General features: G+C 37.4%; 2 protein-coding genes across 7 annotated transcripts in view; both read left to right on the top strand.

The window, feature by feature from the left end:
• The window catches only part of SLC4A7 (solute carrier family 4 member 7), a 109,531-nt gene extending 103,669 nt beyond the window's left edge, over nt 1-5,862 (top strand). For all 4 annotated transcript variants that reach the window (XM_047769268.1, XM_047769272.1, XM_047769264.1 and 1 more), the window contains one exon: nt 1,689-5,862. In XM_047769268.1, coding sequence (XP_047625224.1) covers nt 1,689-1,770 — 82 coding nt within the window. In that variant the 3' untranslated portion in view covers nt 1,771-5,862. The remainder of the gene's footprint in view (nt 1-1,688) is intronic.
• A 2,649-nt stretch (nt 5,863-8,511) lies between these two features.
• Nucleotides 8,512-16,558, top strand: part of NEK10 (NIMA related kinase 10) — a 179,817-nt gene continuing 171,770 nt past the window's right edge. The window contains exon 1 of one of the 3 annotated variants that reach the window (XM_047769255.1): nt 8,512-9,140. The gene's annotated coding sequence lies outside the window, so the exon portion shown is untranslated. Of the gene's footprint in view, nt 9,323-16,558 lie in introns of all 3 variants that reach the window. The other 2 variants (XM_047769253.1, XM_047769248.1) reach the window with 2 other exon arrangements.

The following is a 16,558-nucleotide window of genomic DNA, read 5'->3' as shown; positions in this document are numbered from 1 at the left end:
CAGATATAGGTACTAATTTTTTCGATATTTTTTTAATTTTAGAGTTGCCTATTTGAAAAAAAAAGAGTTGGAGTTATTTTATCAAAAGTGAATATATACATATGGAATAAATATATAAAGGATCAGAAACCGTATAAAGAAAGATAATTACTAGGGATTAAATGCTGAAATAGAATACTACCTCAGTCATGGTTTCTGTTGGTTCAAGAAAAAAGACATTTTGGGTTTTTTTTGTTTTGTTTCAGCCTATTATTTCTTCTGGAGAGGGTAAAATTTTGCGAGTAGGTATTCGTAAGAGATTTAATCCATGGATGTAAAGGCCATTCAGTTTTATAATGGACCATGTATTTCATAACTGTTTTTTTAACCCCTTCCTTATGTTTCTCGTTATGTAACCACCCTTTTTTCCTTCCTTTTCCCCTCACTTTGAATTCTGGCTGGACAATCATTGGTCATTCATCCCTGAGATCTTTGGAGAAGTGAGATATTATTATCCTATAGGGCATTCGGTCATTCACAGTCAACAAATACTTATTTAGTGTACACTTTGTGCCAGACACCATGTTGCGTGTTGTTACACTCTGCTTGGGCATCAAACCCAGACTTTTCCAGGCAAGCACTCACATAGCTATGTTATTGTCATTCTGGCGACTGTCTTTTGATAATCATTGATTAGGTTTTTCTCCATATTTACCTACTTCCTTTTAGAACCTTGCTGCTACCTAATTTCTCATCAGCATTTTTTTTTTTTTTGCTTTTCTGTCATCCTTTCTTGAGTTTTAATTCTCTAAGCTGTACTGTTTCCTTTCTTCACTTCCATCTTTGATCTCAAAAGTTTTTAAGTTAAACTTGGTCATTTTGGATTATTCCATGCAGCCAGAATTTCACCAGATACTCTTTTTACTCTTAGTGATTTTCCACACCTTCTTCCTGCCCCTGGCCCAGAATGTTAGTATAGTTAGGATAAATATAAAGACCTTACAGTATTATTCTTTTATACTTCTGCCTTTTGTTCATGTTGTCCCTCTATTCAAAATCACCTGGGAAGAAAAAAATGTTTGCTTATGTTATTCAACAGAAAATGTTTGGGGTATCTTCCTTCAGTTTTGTCTGGAGAAGGCATCAAACCATAGCATGTTTCTATTCTGAAAAATTTTCAAAGCCCAGATATTCATGTTACAATGAAGTCAGTTACCAGTTAAATCCATATACATTGATAATAACTTGAAGATGTAGAATATGTGTGATCTTATATTCGTGAACCAAATTAAGGGAGACAAGTTTAGTAAATGTGTTACATTTTACAGGAAATTATTTGATGTTTGGCTATCTTAACAAAGGTTAATTTTTAACAAATTTGTCAGTAAAAGTCAAATGCTACAACTCTTTAAGGTTAAAAAATCATAGTCATGATATATAAAGCAGCTTAAAAGAGCTCCTCTTCATTTGTAGAAAAACATGTATTTCGGTGGCTAAACTATTAAAATAAAAAACTAAGACTTTAATATTTGCCTTTCCAGTTAAGATTACTGATAGGAAAAGAAAGCAGTAAGATAGTAATAGCAAGTCATCTGTTCATACTTTTAATAGTCATGTCAAAAAGTGAGATGGAGATATACTGTTAGCCATGTTTAGAATATAATATTTGTCCACTTAAATCATTTATTCTCATTCTTCGTTTTAAATAGCCCTGAAAAACCTGTAAGTGTGAAAATAAATATTGAAGATGAACCAACAAAGAAATACATGGATGCTGAAACTTCATTATAGAATTGAACCAAGAAGATTATGTATATAGATATACAGATATAGATATATATACATATGTGTGTGTATGTATATATAATGTGTGTATCCCATGTCACTATGTATAACAATATTGAATGTCATGCTAATTATGTGTGACTACTGGGTGTTTTGAAATAGTGTCTGAAGTTTCTTAGGAGCACCATGGAGACTGTATAATGAAATGGTCTCTCAGAAGTGAGGTACACGGTTCTTACTACTTAAGTATTTATTCTGTTGAAAATTTTTATTTTCTGTTCTGCAAATAGAAAAATGTGGGGAAATGCTTTCAGTCTACTTTTCTTTGAATCTATTTATTCAACAGCGGCAATTCACCAACTTTCTGTGATAAGTATTTTGCCCGTATATTTACATTTTTTTTATTGAGTTATAGAAATTTTCACATATTATTTCCCTTCTGCTAGTGCATTGTGGGAAGCCCAGGAAGTCTGCCTGTACTGGGTCATGCATGGTATCAGTCATGGCTGCTGTTTGTGTGTGTGTTTTCCATGTCCATGTAAGTCTATCATGTTTCACAAGTGATGGGAACTTTGGCTGTAAATGTAGAACAGTGGAAACTTTCTAGATAAGAACTCTCATTTTGACCTTTATATTTTTAAATTTTGTTTTAAATCTTAAAAGCCTCCATTTCTAGTTTTCCCTTCTGATAGACAAGTATAAATGCAGATGACCTTATAATTTAACCCTCAAACCAGTCATTGGTTTTTGAATTTTAGAAGCTATAAAATACCACTTTACAATAGTTAAATTTTGTTCCCTTTGTAGGTTTTTTTTTTTTTCCTGAGTCCCAAATGCCTGCTCTGTTCTCTGCTTTTGCTGTCTTTTACTTCAAATGTGTTTTAGTTTATATCAGGTTCAAGTCCTTGATTGTTTTGCTATTATAGGCAATATGATTAAATAATCAGGAGTCAGAATTCTAAGTGGGTTTATGATCAGTATTACTTTATTAAGAATTACCTTTCATATTCTATTTACGTTCTTCCTGTTGTATAGATAATATTTAATAGATTGTTATATGTGATTTCATTTTAAAATATTTTATTTATTTTAATTGATATGCTTAAGTATTGGAAAAAGTAACAAGTGTAGGGTAAATTGTTAATGTAAATAGTTGGTGCTCACTTGCATTTATGGTTTATTATCTGAAAGCATTTGATTTTACATATTTGACTTTATATAAAGTACTGCCATATTTGTATTTTAAAAGAAATTGAGACTTGTTATGTATAGCTCAGATTGATGACATTCTTCTATTTTGTGTTTGTCTATGTTATTTAGATTTTTCTTTTCTGAGCTTTTTTAACTTCTAGCAAATCTTTTTTAGTCAACCTTTATATACTTTTAGCTTCATATACAATAAATAAATGTTGTTCTTGCTAAGCCTGTAGGACTGGATGAATGGGTTTTTCAAACTGATTTTGGCAGGAGGATGATTTCTAAAAACCAAATGAGTATTGAGGAACCACTGAAATATTGAGAATAATAACATGAATATTAGGATGAAAATTTTAATGAACTTCCAATGCTCTCTTTAATCGTTTATAATTAAGCACAGAAGTATGAAGAATTGGTCTTAGAGAGGATCATGAGGAATGCCAAGAACTGATATTTTAGCAATTCTAGCAATCCATTCTAAAGTACTTAACTAATATAATTTCCACATCTAGGACCATATTGTCTGATTCTAGTTAAAATAATGGATTCAACTTCTTCCTCATATGAGAGGTTGGAAATGTAGCTGTTTTTCCTTAGAAAATATCATCATTTGGTACTGCATAAAGGAGGGAGCTTTTGTTGGCAGTTGATAATGAGTGTTATCCACGGTGCTTGTTACTGTGTATGAGCTTCCGCTGAAGCAATTCCCTTTTATTCATAGCAGCATAATCATTTCCAAAGATCCCAGTATTTGCTGCTGTAATTCAGTAAACTCCCTTGATGAACCTGAACAAGAGGATTCCCTCATATCATTTCCTTGTGTCTAGACATCATAGGGTTAACAAATATGGTGATTTTACAGGAAGCAATTTTAAAATTTAAACTGAAAACTACCTGGGATCATAGTATGTATGTGATTTTATTTAATTATGAATACTAGTTGTTCAGTGCCAGAAAAACCATGACTTGCAAAAAGGCTTTGCACTCACAATGTTTTTATTATGTTTGTAACTGTTAATAATTTCTGCTTTCTTTTGACTACTTGACTTACAAAATGATCTGACTACTGCATTGAGAAACAGGTAACTTGTTTATAAGTAATTGCTTGTTTTATGTGGTTATAATACTTTTCCACTATTTTTGAAAAATAAAAATCATGGGTAGCTTTCATTGAAAGATAGTAAAAAATATAATTTACTACATATATTGATTCTTTAAATGTTGCCTTAAACAGGTATAAACAAGCAGTAGGAATTGCTGTGTACTTATTTACCTCAAGGTGAAAAAGAATTAAACCTGTACCTATTCCATTGATAAAATAAATTCACATGAACAGCCCTGCACTTTCTCAGATGCCTTGGTTTCCAGGATGGAGCTTAGTGCTACTGAGTACCCTGGCGGCAGAGCCACCTCAGGATCTTCTTTATTTATAGATGTCTGTTTACAAAGACTGTCATACATCCTCATGTTGACCATCTGAAATTTGCTTCCTTTTGAATATGCTATTTCACTCTAAAATTGCAGCTTTTGAGAAAACAATGAACGAAAAACTTCCTTATGGTAAAAAGATGCTTTATATTCTCTAATGATACTAGACGTGCAAAGTGAGGCACACGATTTTTCTAACGGGTGTGTGTATCCTTTGTGTGAATGATGTTGTCAAGCGTCAGTCTCTCAAGGTGTTTAAAAAACTGGCATATCATTGTTCGTATTTGCCAAGTCTGTAAAATGTATAAGACAAAATTTTTCATGTGCTAATACATGTATTTATAAAGCAGGTTTCTTTATGACTCAAAATTACTATTTTGTTTTCTCCATCCAAAAAACATTTGTTTCTTCCACATAAAGAAGAAAGTGAATGTGTATGTGTGTGTATATATATATATAAAATAGCTTTATAGCTTTTTTCTTTCACAAAGGCAGGTTCATAATTCTGTAAAAAGAAAAATAGTTTCTGAGACAGACATATGACACCAGAGCTTGCTGTTTTTATAGGATTGTATCATGTACATCAGGTCTATAAATGTGCTCAGCAGTGTAACATGTGAATCCTTTTTAAAGTGCTCAGATTTTGGATGTGTAAGCCATTGATATAACATTGTAATTAATTCAAAATGTTTAAATTAAATAATTTAATGTTTTAAATTTATTTATGTAGATCACATCATTGTTATATGCAGTAGAACTATGTGAAATGTCTTTTGGTTTGGTTCAACAATTATTTATTTTTTAGAATGTAAATTTAAAGACTTTAAGGACATTCAAAATCTAAAATAGTGTTCACAATTTGGCAATTTTAATGTAAAGTTGGTTCTTTTCTAACTTTTCAAAAAGTGATGTGTCAATAGGAAAACAGTTGGAAATGGAATCATCTAAAGATCATTTCTAAAATTTGTTTTAATTAGCATGTATTGACTTTTAAAGTTGACTTGTAATCGTTAATAGTTTTTTTTAAAATCAGATTTTTGTGTGTTGATTGATTTTTGTGTTATGGCTTTTCTTTTGTTACTTTCATATTAAAGGTTTTGTGTTTTTTTGTTGTTGTCATTTGTTTCGTGAGGGGGTGGTTATCTTCCAGTGTTTACTGTGTTTAAATAAAGAGAAATTGAATTTTATTGTTCATTTATATAGTATTTGATAGCTTGGTATAATAAGAACAGTACAGTTCTAATTTTTATGACTTTTGTAATTACAATGATATTTTCTTTTGTAATAAAATCCAAAGTAAATTAAACATTTAAAATGTAGAACTGATATTTTTCATTTATATGAACTACAAGTATCTACCAAGTCTATAATGTGAATAATCCTTCTTTTCAAATCTCTTTCATAATACTAGAAGAAAACTATTTTTTGGAGATGTTATTGAAGTTGAAAGAGCAATAAAAATCTACTGAATCAGTTGTTGAATATTGTCTTTACTTTGATAGGAGAAATGCTGCATGTCTTTTTGAAGAGAACAGATTGGGGATGAAAGAAAATAAGTAATTTCTGTTTCCTGCCTCCCAATATTCATAAGCTTCATTCAGTAAACAGGAGACAGAGGAAACAGAAAAGCAGATGGAACAAAATGTGTTTCACAATGACTTTATTTTTTAACTTTATTTTATATTGGAGTATAGTTGATTTATTCGCAGTGACTTTTTGATAGTTAAAAAATACTGAAATTAAAGCCCTTTGAGATAGGCTGGTCCATTATTTTTCCTATTTTTAGACACGTCTGTCTAGAATTTTGCAAATGTGATGTGTAATAAACATATCACATTATATGTAATGAGCATGTTAATACTAAGTCCTCACAGACTCGAGGCTTTTCTTTTTTGTTTTTAATGGCCAATTTTATTATGGAATTTCTTTAGTAACGGCAGATGACAGGCCTTGCTTCGTTTTCTGTTAGGCATATTTGTAATGCTTCCCTCCTGTGTTTTCTGCACAGTAAGGCTTCTGATATCCCACAGTGAGTTTGAGAACCTTCAGGAATGAGATGGGGAAAGGTGCTTATGGTTTTGAAAATTTCATCTGGGAGTTTTGCCTACATTTACTTTAGAAAAAAAAATGTCAGTTTAAGTCTGCCTTTTCTTCACATTGTGCTCAGCATTCTGTATATGCCTCCACTGAAAGAGTGTGTGTTTGAAATACCCTCTTTTTGTTTTTGTCCTAGACCAGTGGTCTAGGGGTATTTTAGAAGTTTGGGTAATTGTTTTTGTCTTCTTATTAAGTTGATTCTGAATATTTATTTCAATACCCATTTACATAATTTTTGTCTCATGCTATACTTATGACACTTGTTTTTTTTTTTAAAGATTGTTATTTTTTCTATTATAGTTGATTTACAATGTTTGGTCAATTTCTGTACAGCAAAGTGACATATATATATACACACACACACATATATATATATACATATAAACATTTTCTCACATCATCTCACATTGTATATATATACATATATATATATATACCCAGTCATATGTGTATATGCATTCTTTTTCTCACATTATCCTCTATCATGTTCCATCACAAGTGACTAGATAGAGTTCCCTGTGCTATACAGCAGGATCTCATTGCTCATCCACTTCAAGTGCAATAATTTGCATTTACTAATACCAGACTCCAGTCTATCCCACTCCCTTCCCCTGCCACTTGGCAACCGCAAGTTTGTTCTCCAAGTCGAGTTGGTTTCTTTTCTGTAAGTTTGTGCCATGTGTTAGATTCCAGATATAAGTGATGTCATATAGTATTTGTCTTTCTCTTTCTAACTTCACTTAGTATGAAGAGTCTTAGTTCCATCCATGTTGCTGCAACTGGCATTATTTTGTTCCTTTTTATGGTTGAGGAGTATTCCATTGTGTATATATACCACATCTTCTTAATCCATTCATCTGTCTGTGGACATTTAGGTTGTTTCCATGTCTTGGTTATTGCGATTAGTGCTGCAGTGAACATAAGGGTGCATGTATCTTTTTCAGTGAAAGGTTCCTCCTTATAGATGCCCAGGGGTGGGGTGGGATTGCTGGGTCATATGGTAGTTCTACATTTAGCTTTTTCAGGTACCTCTATACTGTTTTCCATAGCGACTGTACTGTTTGACTTTTGAACTATAAAATTTATGTTATCTGAATTCACTTCAGGATAGTAAAAGGGGTGTTATTCATATGAATGGCATACTAGGTCTTTAGATTTAGACCCTACCACTGAAGCCATGAGCTTGTGCAAGCATTGTCACCCAACACAAGTTCGTGTGTCTGACTCACAGTGAGGCCAAACAAACCAAAACGCTGGGGTTTGGAACAGGTTTCTTGCAGGGCCATGCAAGGAGATGGTGGCTTGTGCTCAAAACCCCTCAATTGGAAGGGTTTCAGCAAAGCCCTTAAAGGTAAGGTGTGGCAAGTTTTTGCAAACTTCTTAGTGTTGGAATCCTTTGTTCTTGCAGCTGTCCACCTAGGTCGGGTCCTGTTCTTGTAAACCTCCAAAAAGACAAATGTTACTATGTTTTGCAACATTATATCCCTTAAAGTTCAGAGCATAAGAATAGGTTATCTTGTATATTTCAGGTGTTCTTTTATAAAAGGTACAGATCAACATGGAGTCAGATTTGTTCTTCCCTATTACAGCAGACCCCCTTTGTGGTCATGAACATTACCATGTTACAGAGCACAGCACCAACGCTTATCAGGTAGAGATAATGCTGCTCTCCTCCAGAGCCTAGTGTCCTTGTGCCTCTTAATCACCTATGCAACTTTTAATTATATTCAGTGAAGGCCAAAACATCATTATGATGTTATTTTGTTGCAAAGGAGAAAGATGAGAAACATTCAATATTCTGATGAAGGACAGAAGAGCAATTTTGTCTCACTGCTTAATATTTAAAATGTGTGTAAAGAATACTTTTTTCCCCTGAGTATCAGACCCTCCTATCAACTTTTTGTGTGTTGATTGGTAACATTATTCCTGATGGTTTTATGTTCTCTGAGGTTTAATTCCTTCTGCTACATTCACCTGAGTGTGATGTTCAGCTCACCTTTCTGTATTTCCAAAATTGTACTTTAGTATTTCAGTTTTAAAAATACATTTTTCAGTTAATGAAACCTAACTTGTTATCCCCTTGGCACTACTTTTCATTATTAGTCAAAGCAGAGACATCAAGTTATCCCTCACTATTTTCATTTTGAATCAAGTTTCAGGAGATTAAATCACCACACTGACACACTAGTGGGCATTTGGAGCCATATTAAGATGCAGCTTGTCTCTCCCACCCATTTTATTTCAAATGGTCAAGTTCAGAAGAATCCATAGAGTTTAGGAAGCCCTTGCACCGGCAGGCAGCCTGAGGTCTGGCTGCTGCGGCTCAGCGCCTTCTCCGGTTGCTAGGGCAACCTCCGCCAGCGTCCCCGTCGTCATGGCACCGCAGCACCGCTGCCCCTGATTGGCTGAGGAGTCGGCCGGCGGAAGAAACGGTGTTGGCATTGGTTCAGGTAGCGCCGGTTGGTGGCCGGAAAGAAGATTTGATTGAATCGCCAACGGTGCTGCTGGCAGCCGTGCCCCCAAACTTTAGAGGACCAGGCGTGGGCTGGGGGAGAGAATGACGGGACTCCGGTCCAGGGCAGCGTGACAGCAGCAGAAACAATGAGAAAGACGACTTCGAGCTTGGCCTGAAGGAGGGGCCCTTCTCGGGCGCGGTGAGTGAGGCGGAAGCTGGCGTTCTTCTGCGGGCACGTGGTTTTGGGCGGGTCACCAGGGAGATGCCCGCAGGTGCCCCTGGAGCAGCCCGGGGCCACGAAGTGAGCGTCACTCCGCAAGAGGACGGGCAGACGGTGCAGGCTGTCGGGAGGTGGGAGTCACTGTGAGCCTGTCTTAGCAGGTGGGTCGATGCTGGGCGGATGGATGGTGGGAAGGTGCCATCAGCGATGTTTGATGGTTCCTTCAGTTCGATGAAAGCTTTATTCAGGTTACTTGGAGCCTGAGTGGGTCTCTACTAGTCTGCTCCTATCCCTCTGGAGGCTAATTTGTACAACCCTTTATGGGCGTCGCTTCTTTGCCTTCCCCTTCCCTCTGTGATGCTGCTCTGACTGTCCCTCTGCTTCTCTCTTCCACGTGGGTGCGCCTCTTCCATTCTGTGCCTTCAGGCACCATAACAGATGCTGCAACCCTAAGCACCATCCTCTCCGTTCTTACAGAGTCCTCGGCCTTGGGTTCCCTGTCTTGGATACCATCTATTCAGTTACCAAACCCACATCTGGACAATACCTTTGACACCTACTACCTCTTCCCCCTTTCCATCAGTCCAGGCTGTATCTTCCTAATACTTGTTAAATCAGTTCCCACATCACAATCTCCATTCTCACTATATTGTAGCTTCCATCAGTTTCTTGGTTAAATTCAACACCCATCCAGCTTCCCTGATTGTAACTGGGCCCTATTGCATCAATTTTTGCATCTGTTGTTAGGCCGATCTTGTTCAAAAACATGTAAGGGCATTTCACCCCCTGCCAAGAGTCCACATCATTCTCACCCACACTCCTCCATCAGCAGTTCCATCTTTGTTCCCAGAATGTGTCACATTTCTCTCCTGTGTGTACTTATCTCACCTGGTGCTGACACTGCCTGCCATGGATCTTACTTTTGCACCTTTCTCAACCCTACTCTCACTCCCCAGTCCTCTGTGTGTTGCCTAATGACTTCTCCTCTTCCTCCTCTGGACTGCCTCTGTGAAGGCAGAGGCCAGGTTTATCCTACTCACCAGTAGTTGTATCTCTCCTAGTACCCTGCACATAGTAGGGGCTCAACAAATACTTGTTAAATGAATGAATCTCTAAAATGAGGAATTACTGTTTTTCACGGCATCGAGTGCAGCTTTTGCTTATGAAAGATGAATGTTGAATATACAATTTTACTTTGATTTCAAGATCCTCAGTATTGGAAACTATTTCAATTCACAGTCTCTATTTCATGGCAAAATCATTTTAAGGGTAGCTGTTGTTACATGGCATAAGTTTAACATGAGAAATAGAGTACAGTGTAGTTTGCAGGAGATAGGCTTTGAATCAGGCTTCCATGGGTTTGAGTCCTGGCTCCAACATTTTAGCTCTGTGGCCTCTTATCTGTAGTTTCTTTATCTGTACGGTTGGCTGATAATAATAACCACATCATAGGATTATTTTATTTAATTTTTAATTTTATTGGAGTATGTTGACTTACAATGTTGTGTTAGCTTCAGGTATACAGCAGAGTGAATCAGTTATACATACACATGCACATATATCTATTCTTTTACAGATTCTTTTCCCATTTGGGCCATCACAGAGTGTTGGGTAGATTTCCTTGTGCTATACTGTGGGTTCTTGTTACCTACTGATTTTATATATAGCAGTGTATATATTCCAGTCCTAAACTCCCAACTCATCCCTTCCCCCAGCCTTTCTCCTTTGGTAACCATAAGTTTGGTTTTGAAATCTTTGAGTCTGCTTTATGCACAAATTCCTTTACTATTTTTTGTTAGATCCCATATATTTGTGATCCCACATGATGCCTGCCCTTCTCTGTCTGACTTATTTCACTTAGTATGGTAATCTCTGTGTTCATCCATGTTGCTGCAAATGGCATTATTTCTTTCTTTTTGTGGCTGAGTAATATTCCACTGTATATATGTACCACATCTTTTTGATTCATAGGATTATTTTAAAGACAAAATGCACACAACCCATATCAAGTGCACAATGCCTTATACTTAGTAAATTTTCAGGTCAGAAAAATAGAAACATTCACGTGGATGTTTGTAGCAGCTTTATTCATAATTGCGAATACCTGCAAACAACCACTATGCCCTTCAGTGGGTGAATGGATAAATAAACTGTGACACATCCAACAATGAAATATTATTCAGAGATAAAAGGAATTGACTATCAAGCCATAAAAAGACATGGAGGAACCTTAAATGCATGTGACTAAGTTAAGCCAGCCTGAAAAGGTTACATTTTGTATGATTCCAACTATATGACATTCTGGAAAAAGCAAAACTGTAGAGACAGTGAAAAAAATCAGTGATTAACGGAGGGTGAGGAAGCAATGTATGGTCAGGGCACAAGGATTTTTTAGGGCAGTGAAAATACCCTGTATGGTGCTATAGTGATGGATACATGTTATTATACATTTGTCCAAATCCATAGAATGCACAACACCAGGAGCGAACCCTGAGGTAAGCTATGGACTTTGAGTTATTATGATGTATCAGTGTAGATCCATCCTTGGTAATCAATGTACCATTCTGGTGAGCAGTCCTGATCATGGGGGAGGCCATGTAGGTCTAGAAACAGGGAGTAGATGGGAAATGTCAGTACTTTCCTCTCAAACTTGTTGTAAACCTAAAACTGCCTGAAAAAAAAATATAAAGTCTTAAAAAAAGAAGAAAAAGGAACACTGAGGTTGGATCTGTCAAATATCCCTGGTCAGGTCACCAAAACTAAAGATCAGTCTTCTAATTCAGTCAAGTTCAGTTTCTAGGACATCATCCTACTACCCGTTCACACTATACTACTTGATCACAAACTTGTACGTCAGCAGCTCTTATAGGTGGAGATTCATTCAATGAGAATTTATTGACTGACTGATGGATGCAAGGTGCTATGGCAGATAAGGGCAGATCAAAAGAAGGGTATACTCAATAAAGTTTCAAGTAGGTGAGAGAAGGGAATGTCACTCTCCCTGTCAGGGCCAGTAAGACTTTGAGGACCGAATCAGAGTGAACTGAGTGGCATTCTTGGAGAGGTGGGGAAGAAATGGAAGTTTACTGGGCATCTAGCAGCGAGCAAACCAAGACCCTGTTTTCTTAGGGCTCAGGTTCCCAAGGGGAGTGGACCAGTGTCCACAGAACTCAGACTCTCATGCCAGCTGCTTAGGTTCAAATTCTGGCTCCTTTGCTGCTTGACACGGGACCTCTAGCAGGTTACTTCATATTTGCATTTCAGTTTCCTCACCTGTAAAATGTATTCCATGAGTCAGTATAGACAAATTTCTTTCTTTTTTTTTCTTTCTTTCTTTTTTTCTTTTTGCTTTTTATGGCTGCACCCACGGCACAGGGAGGTTTCCAGGCTAGGGGTCCAATCGGAGCTAATGCTGCTGGCCTACACCACAGCCACAGCCACACCAGATCCAAGCCACGTCTAAGACCTACACCGCAGCTCATGGCAACGCCGGATCCTTAACCCACTGAGCAAGGCCAGGGATGGAACCCGCAACCTCATCGTTCCTAGTCAGATTCACTTCTACTGTGCCACAACAGGAACTCCATTATAGACAAATTTAGGACTATAGCGGGTTATGAATTATGTTCTACCTGGAGGAGAGAGACAAATAAAGAGATAAAAATAAAGTGGAGAGGGGGTGGGGGATAAAAAGTGTCACCTTGGGGACAGGTGATGTGGCTTGGATTTGGAAATGAGTCTCACATTTGTGAGACCTGGTCATCCACAGCAAAGTGAACTCTGCATATACTCGTATATATGCCTGATGTGTGTGATTTAAAAAAACACGAAATGAGCACTGAGTGGAAGAGATGGTTTCTCCTTTGGTAAAATGATTGCTCATACAGGTTTAGAGATCAGACTTCTCCTCTTCATATCAGCTGCAACCTGCAACAGTCATGATGAGGGACATTCACTCAAGTCCATGGAGGTGGCTTAACTCAGAGCTTATTCCATCTGTATTAGGAATAATTACAGTCGGCCTGGGATCTGGCTTCATAGCCCTCCACAGAGTCAAAGGACAAAATGATCATCAAATGGCACATATTGAAAATAGAGACTAAAAAAATCCTCCTGTGAAAATCAAAATAGCTCAATGGGTTAAGGATCTGGCTGTGGTATAGGTGGCACGCAGATGCAACTCAGATCTGGTGTTGCTGTGACTGTGGGGTAGGCCAGCATCTACAGCTCCTACTCAACCCCTGTCCTGGAAATCTCCATAAAAAGACAAAAAAATAAAAATAAAAATAAAAACAAGATGTAAAATATATAAAGCACTGCGACCATAACTCTGATCTTGGGCCATCAGGAAAAAACGAGCCAGTATTTAATGTATTTTGCATAAAAGACAAGGAATTGTTAATTCATAGGAGAGAAATGTGTATGATGTCGTATTTGATGATTAAAATGGTAAACATTTACTTAGAAAATTCACTCAGACAAATAGAGAGCTGGAAAAATGCCACTGATAATTGAGAGTTAGTATAGTATTTGATGAACAAGTTTTAAATTCCTGCCCTGTGAAAATCAACAGAACATTGTAAATCAGCTATAATGGAAAAAATAAAAATCATTATAATAAAATAAAATAAATTCTTGCACTGCCACGAGGGATTTAAAGCCTGTGACTTGGACAAATGATTTAACCTCTGTGGGCCTTAATTTTTTCATCTGTAAAATGGGGACAGTAAAGGTAGTTGCCTTACAGATTTTGTTGGGAGAATTATATTAGTTTGTGTATAGAAAGCAATTATGATGGTGCTGGCACAAGGTAAGCCCTGTGTGAACATTTGCTTTTATTATCATTGTTATTATTACTAAATATGAGATCTTGGCCAAGTTATGAAACTCGGTGCCTTAGTTCTTTGATCTGTAAGTTGGAGACTCAACATAATTCACATCAGAGGATTGGTTTGAGGATTAAATGAATACATCAAAGTGCTTATAATAGTAAACCCTAAATAACATCAGGTGTAACAAGTCAAAATGAAGACTATTTGTGACATTGAAAGTAAAACGTTTGTGGTATTCCCTTGTGGTGCAGTGAGTTAAGGATGCATTGTCACTGCTCTGGCTTGGGTCACTGCTGTGGTATGGGTTTGGTCCCTGGACCAGGAACTTGTACATGCCAAGGGCATGGCCAAAAAAAAAAAAAAAAGTTTTCATTTTATGTCTAGTATTTGTCATCAGAGAAGCATATAGACAGATGATTTTGTTTGTTTGTTTGTTTTTTAGGGATGTGGCATATGGAAGTTCCCAGTCTAGAGGTCAAATTGGAGCTGCAGCTACCAGTCTATGCCATAGCCACAGCAACTTCAAATCTAAGTCACATCTGCGACCTACACTGCAGCTCACAGTGACGCCAGATCCTTAATCCACTGAACAGGGCCAGGGATTGAGCCTGCATCCTCATGGTTACCAGTTGAATTTGTTATTGCTGAGCCACAATGGAAACTCCTATAGGCAGATGATTTAAAATAAGCATGACAAGCTCTACAAGCTGAAGTAAGAGTAACATTACCAATGACTATAACAGCTGTCTCAATCACAGCATAGATAGCTATGGGCAATTTTAAAGGAGTTTCGCCTACCTAGTCCCAACTACCATATGATAAGGGAGTTAGTATTATTTTTGATTTTTGCTACATGAGGAAACTAATAATCAGAGAGGCCCAGGGACTTTCTGAGGTTGCTCAGCAGGCAAGTGGAAACCAGGTCTTCTTCACCACTGTTGCTCCCTGCATCCTAGTGGTGTAACAGGAAGCATTCACACTCCCAACTCTGTTAGCCTTCGCCAACCTTAATATGCCTGCATGTGTATGTGAATGTGAACACTCACCTTTCCTGTAGGAAATTCTATCTCCCTATTCCTGTATACTTGAAATAGCCTGTATTTCATATATATTTTTTTTTTGACTGTGCCCGTGGCATGTGGAAATTCCCTGGCCATGGATCGAACCAGTGCTGCAGTTGCAGCCAGCACCACAACTGTGGCAACAACAGATCCTTAACCCACTGCACCACAAGGGAACTTCCAAGTATCTGCTTTACTTTGTGGCTTCCTTGTATTTGTAAACCGATTTTTATCAAATCCGCCTTTTGTAATAACTCAGTGCTAGTCAGCTAGGGTAAAGTTTTCATTTGCTGATACTTTTTTCATGATCTTTATTCTCCATCTATAAACAGTGACACTCCCGTTATACCTGGAGCTTTCCAGTCACATTTCCCTTGGGATTTGTTTATTCATTCATTTATTCATTCAGCATTCATTTACTGAATACTTCTTTTCTTTTCTTTTCTTTTTTTGTCTTTTTCTAGGGCCATACCCATGGCATATGGAAGTTCCCAGGCTAGGGCTCAAATCAGAGCTGTAGCTGCCGGCCTACGCCAGAGCCACAGCAACATGGGATCCGAGTCGCATCTGCAACCTACACCACAGCTCACAGCAATGCTGGTCCTTAACCCACTGAGCGAGGCCAGGGATCGAACCGGCAATCTCATGGTTTCTGGTTGGATTCGTTAACCACTGAGCCATGATGGGAACTCCCTGAATACTTCCTTTAAAAAAATTATCTGTTTAAGTTTTAAAAATTTGATTGGCTCGGATCCTGCTTTACTGTGGCTGTGGTAGAGGCCAGCAGCTGCAGCCGTGATTCTACCCCTAGCCTGGGAACTTCCATATGCCATGCATGTGATCTAAAAAGACAAAAAGAAAAAAAAAGAAAAAAAAGAGAAAGAAATTAAAAGTTTGATTGAAATTTAGTTGATTTACAATGCTGTGATAATTTCTGCTGTACAATAGTTATACATGTACACATATCCATTCTTTTTCAGGTTTTTTTTTCTACATAGATTATCACAGAATACTAGATAGAGTTCTATATGCTATAGAACAGGTTGTTTGTTATCCATGCCCATGGCATGTGGAAGTTCCCAGGCCAGGGATCAAACCTGTGCCACAGCAGCAACTCAAGTCACTCCAATGACAATGCCAGATCCTTAGCCTGCTGAGCCACAAGGGAACTCCTATTGAATACATCTTTTGTTATAAACTAGCAAGGCTGTGCTGGAGACTGGGGATAAGCAAACTGACTGTCATCACCATCCCTGATAAGCTGATCATAAACTAAAGGAGACAGATATGTGTATGTATTGAATTATTGCCTGAATCTGCCCCTTTTATTGACAGTTGCAAGGCAGTGTCTAGTTGGGCTGTGATGCCTCTAAAGAGGTCAGTGAAAATTTCCTTAAAGAATGGAGACTTGTTGAGATGGATGAGCCTTCTAGGGCTTTCCTCACTCATCTGGCCCTGGAGTCCAGGAAGAAAAGTCCTGGGAGTCCAAGAGAAACAGGTTTGG

This window comes from Phacochoerus africanus, chromosome 1 (genome assembly GCF_016906955.1).
Source record: "Phacochoerus africanus isolate WHEZ1 chromosome 1, ROS_Pafr_v1, whole genome shotgun sequence".
In the NCBI taxonomy this organism is placed as follows: Eukaryota; Metazoa; Chordata; class Mammalia; order Artiodactyla; family Suidae; genus Phacochoerus; species Phacochoerus africanus.
The sequence above is the reverse complement of the archived record's forward strand: the minus strand, read 5'-3'. Positions and strand labels throughout refer to the sequence as shown.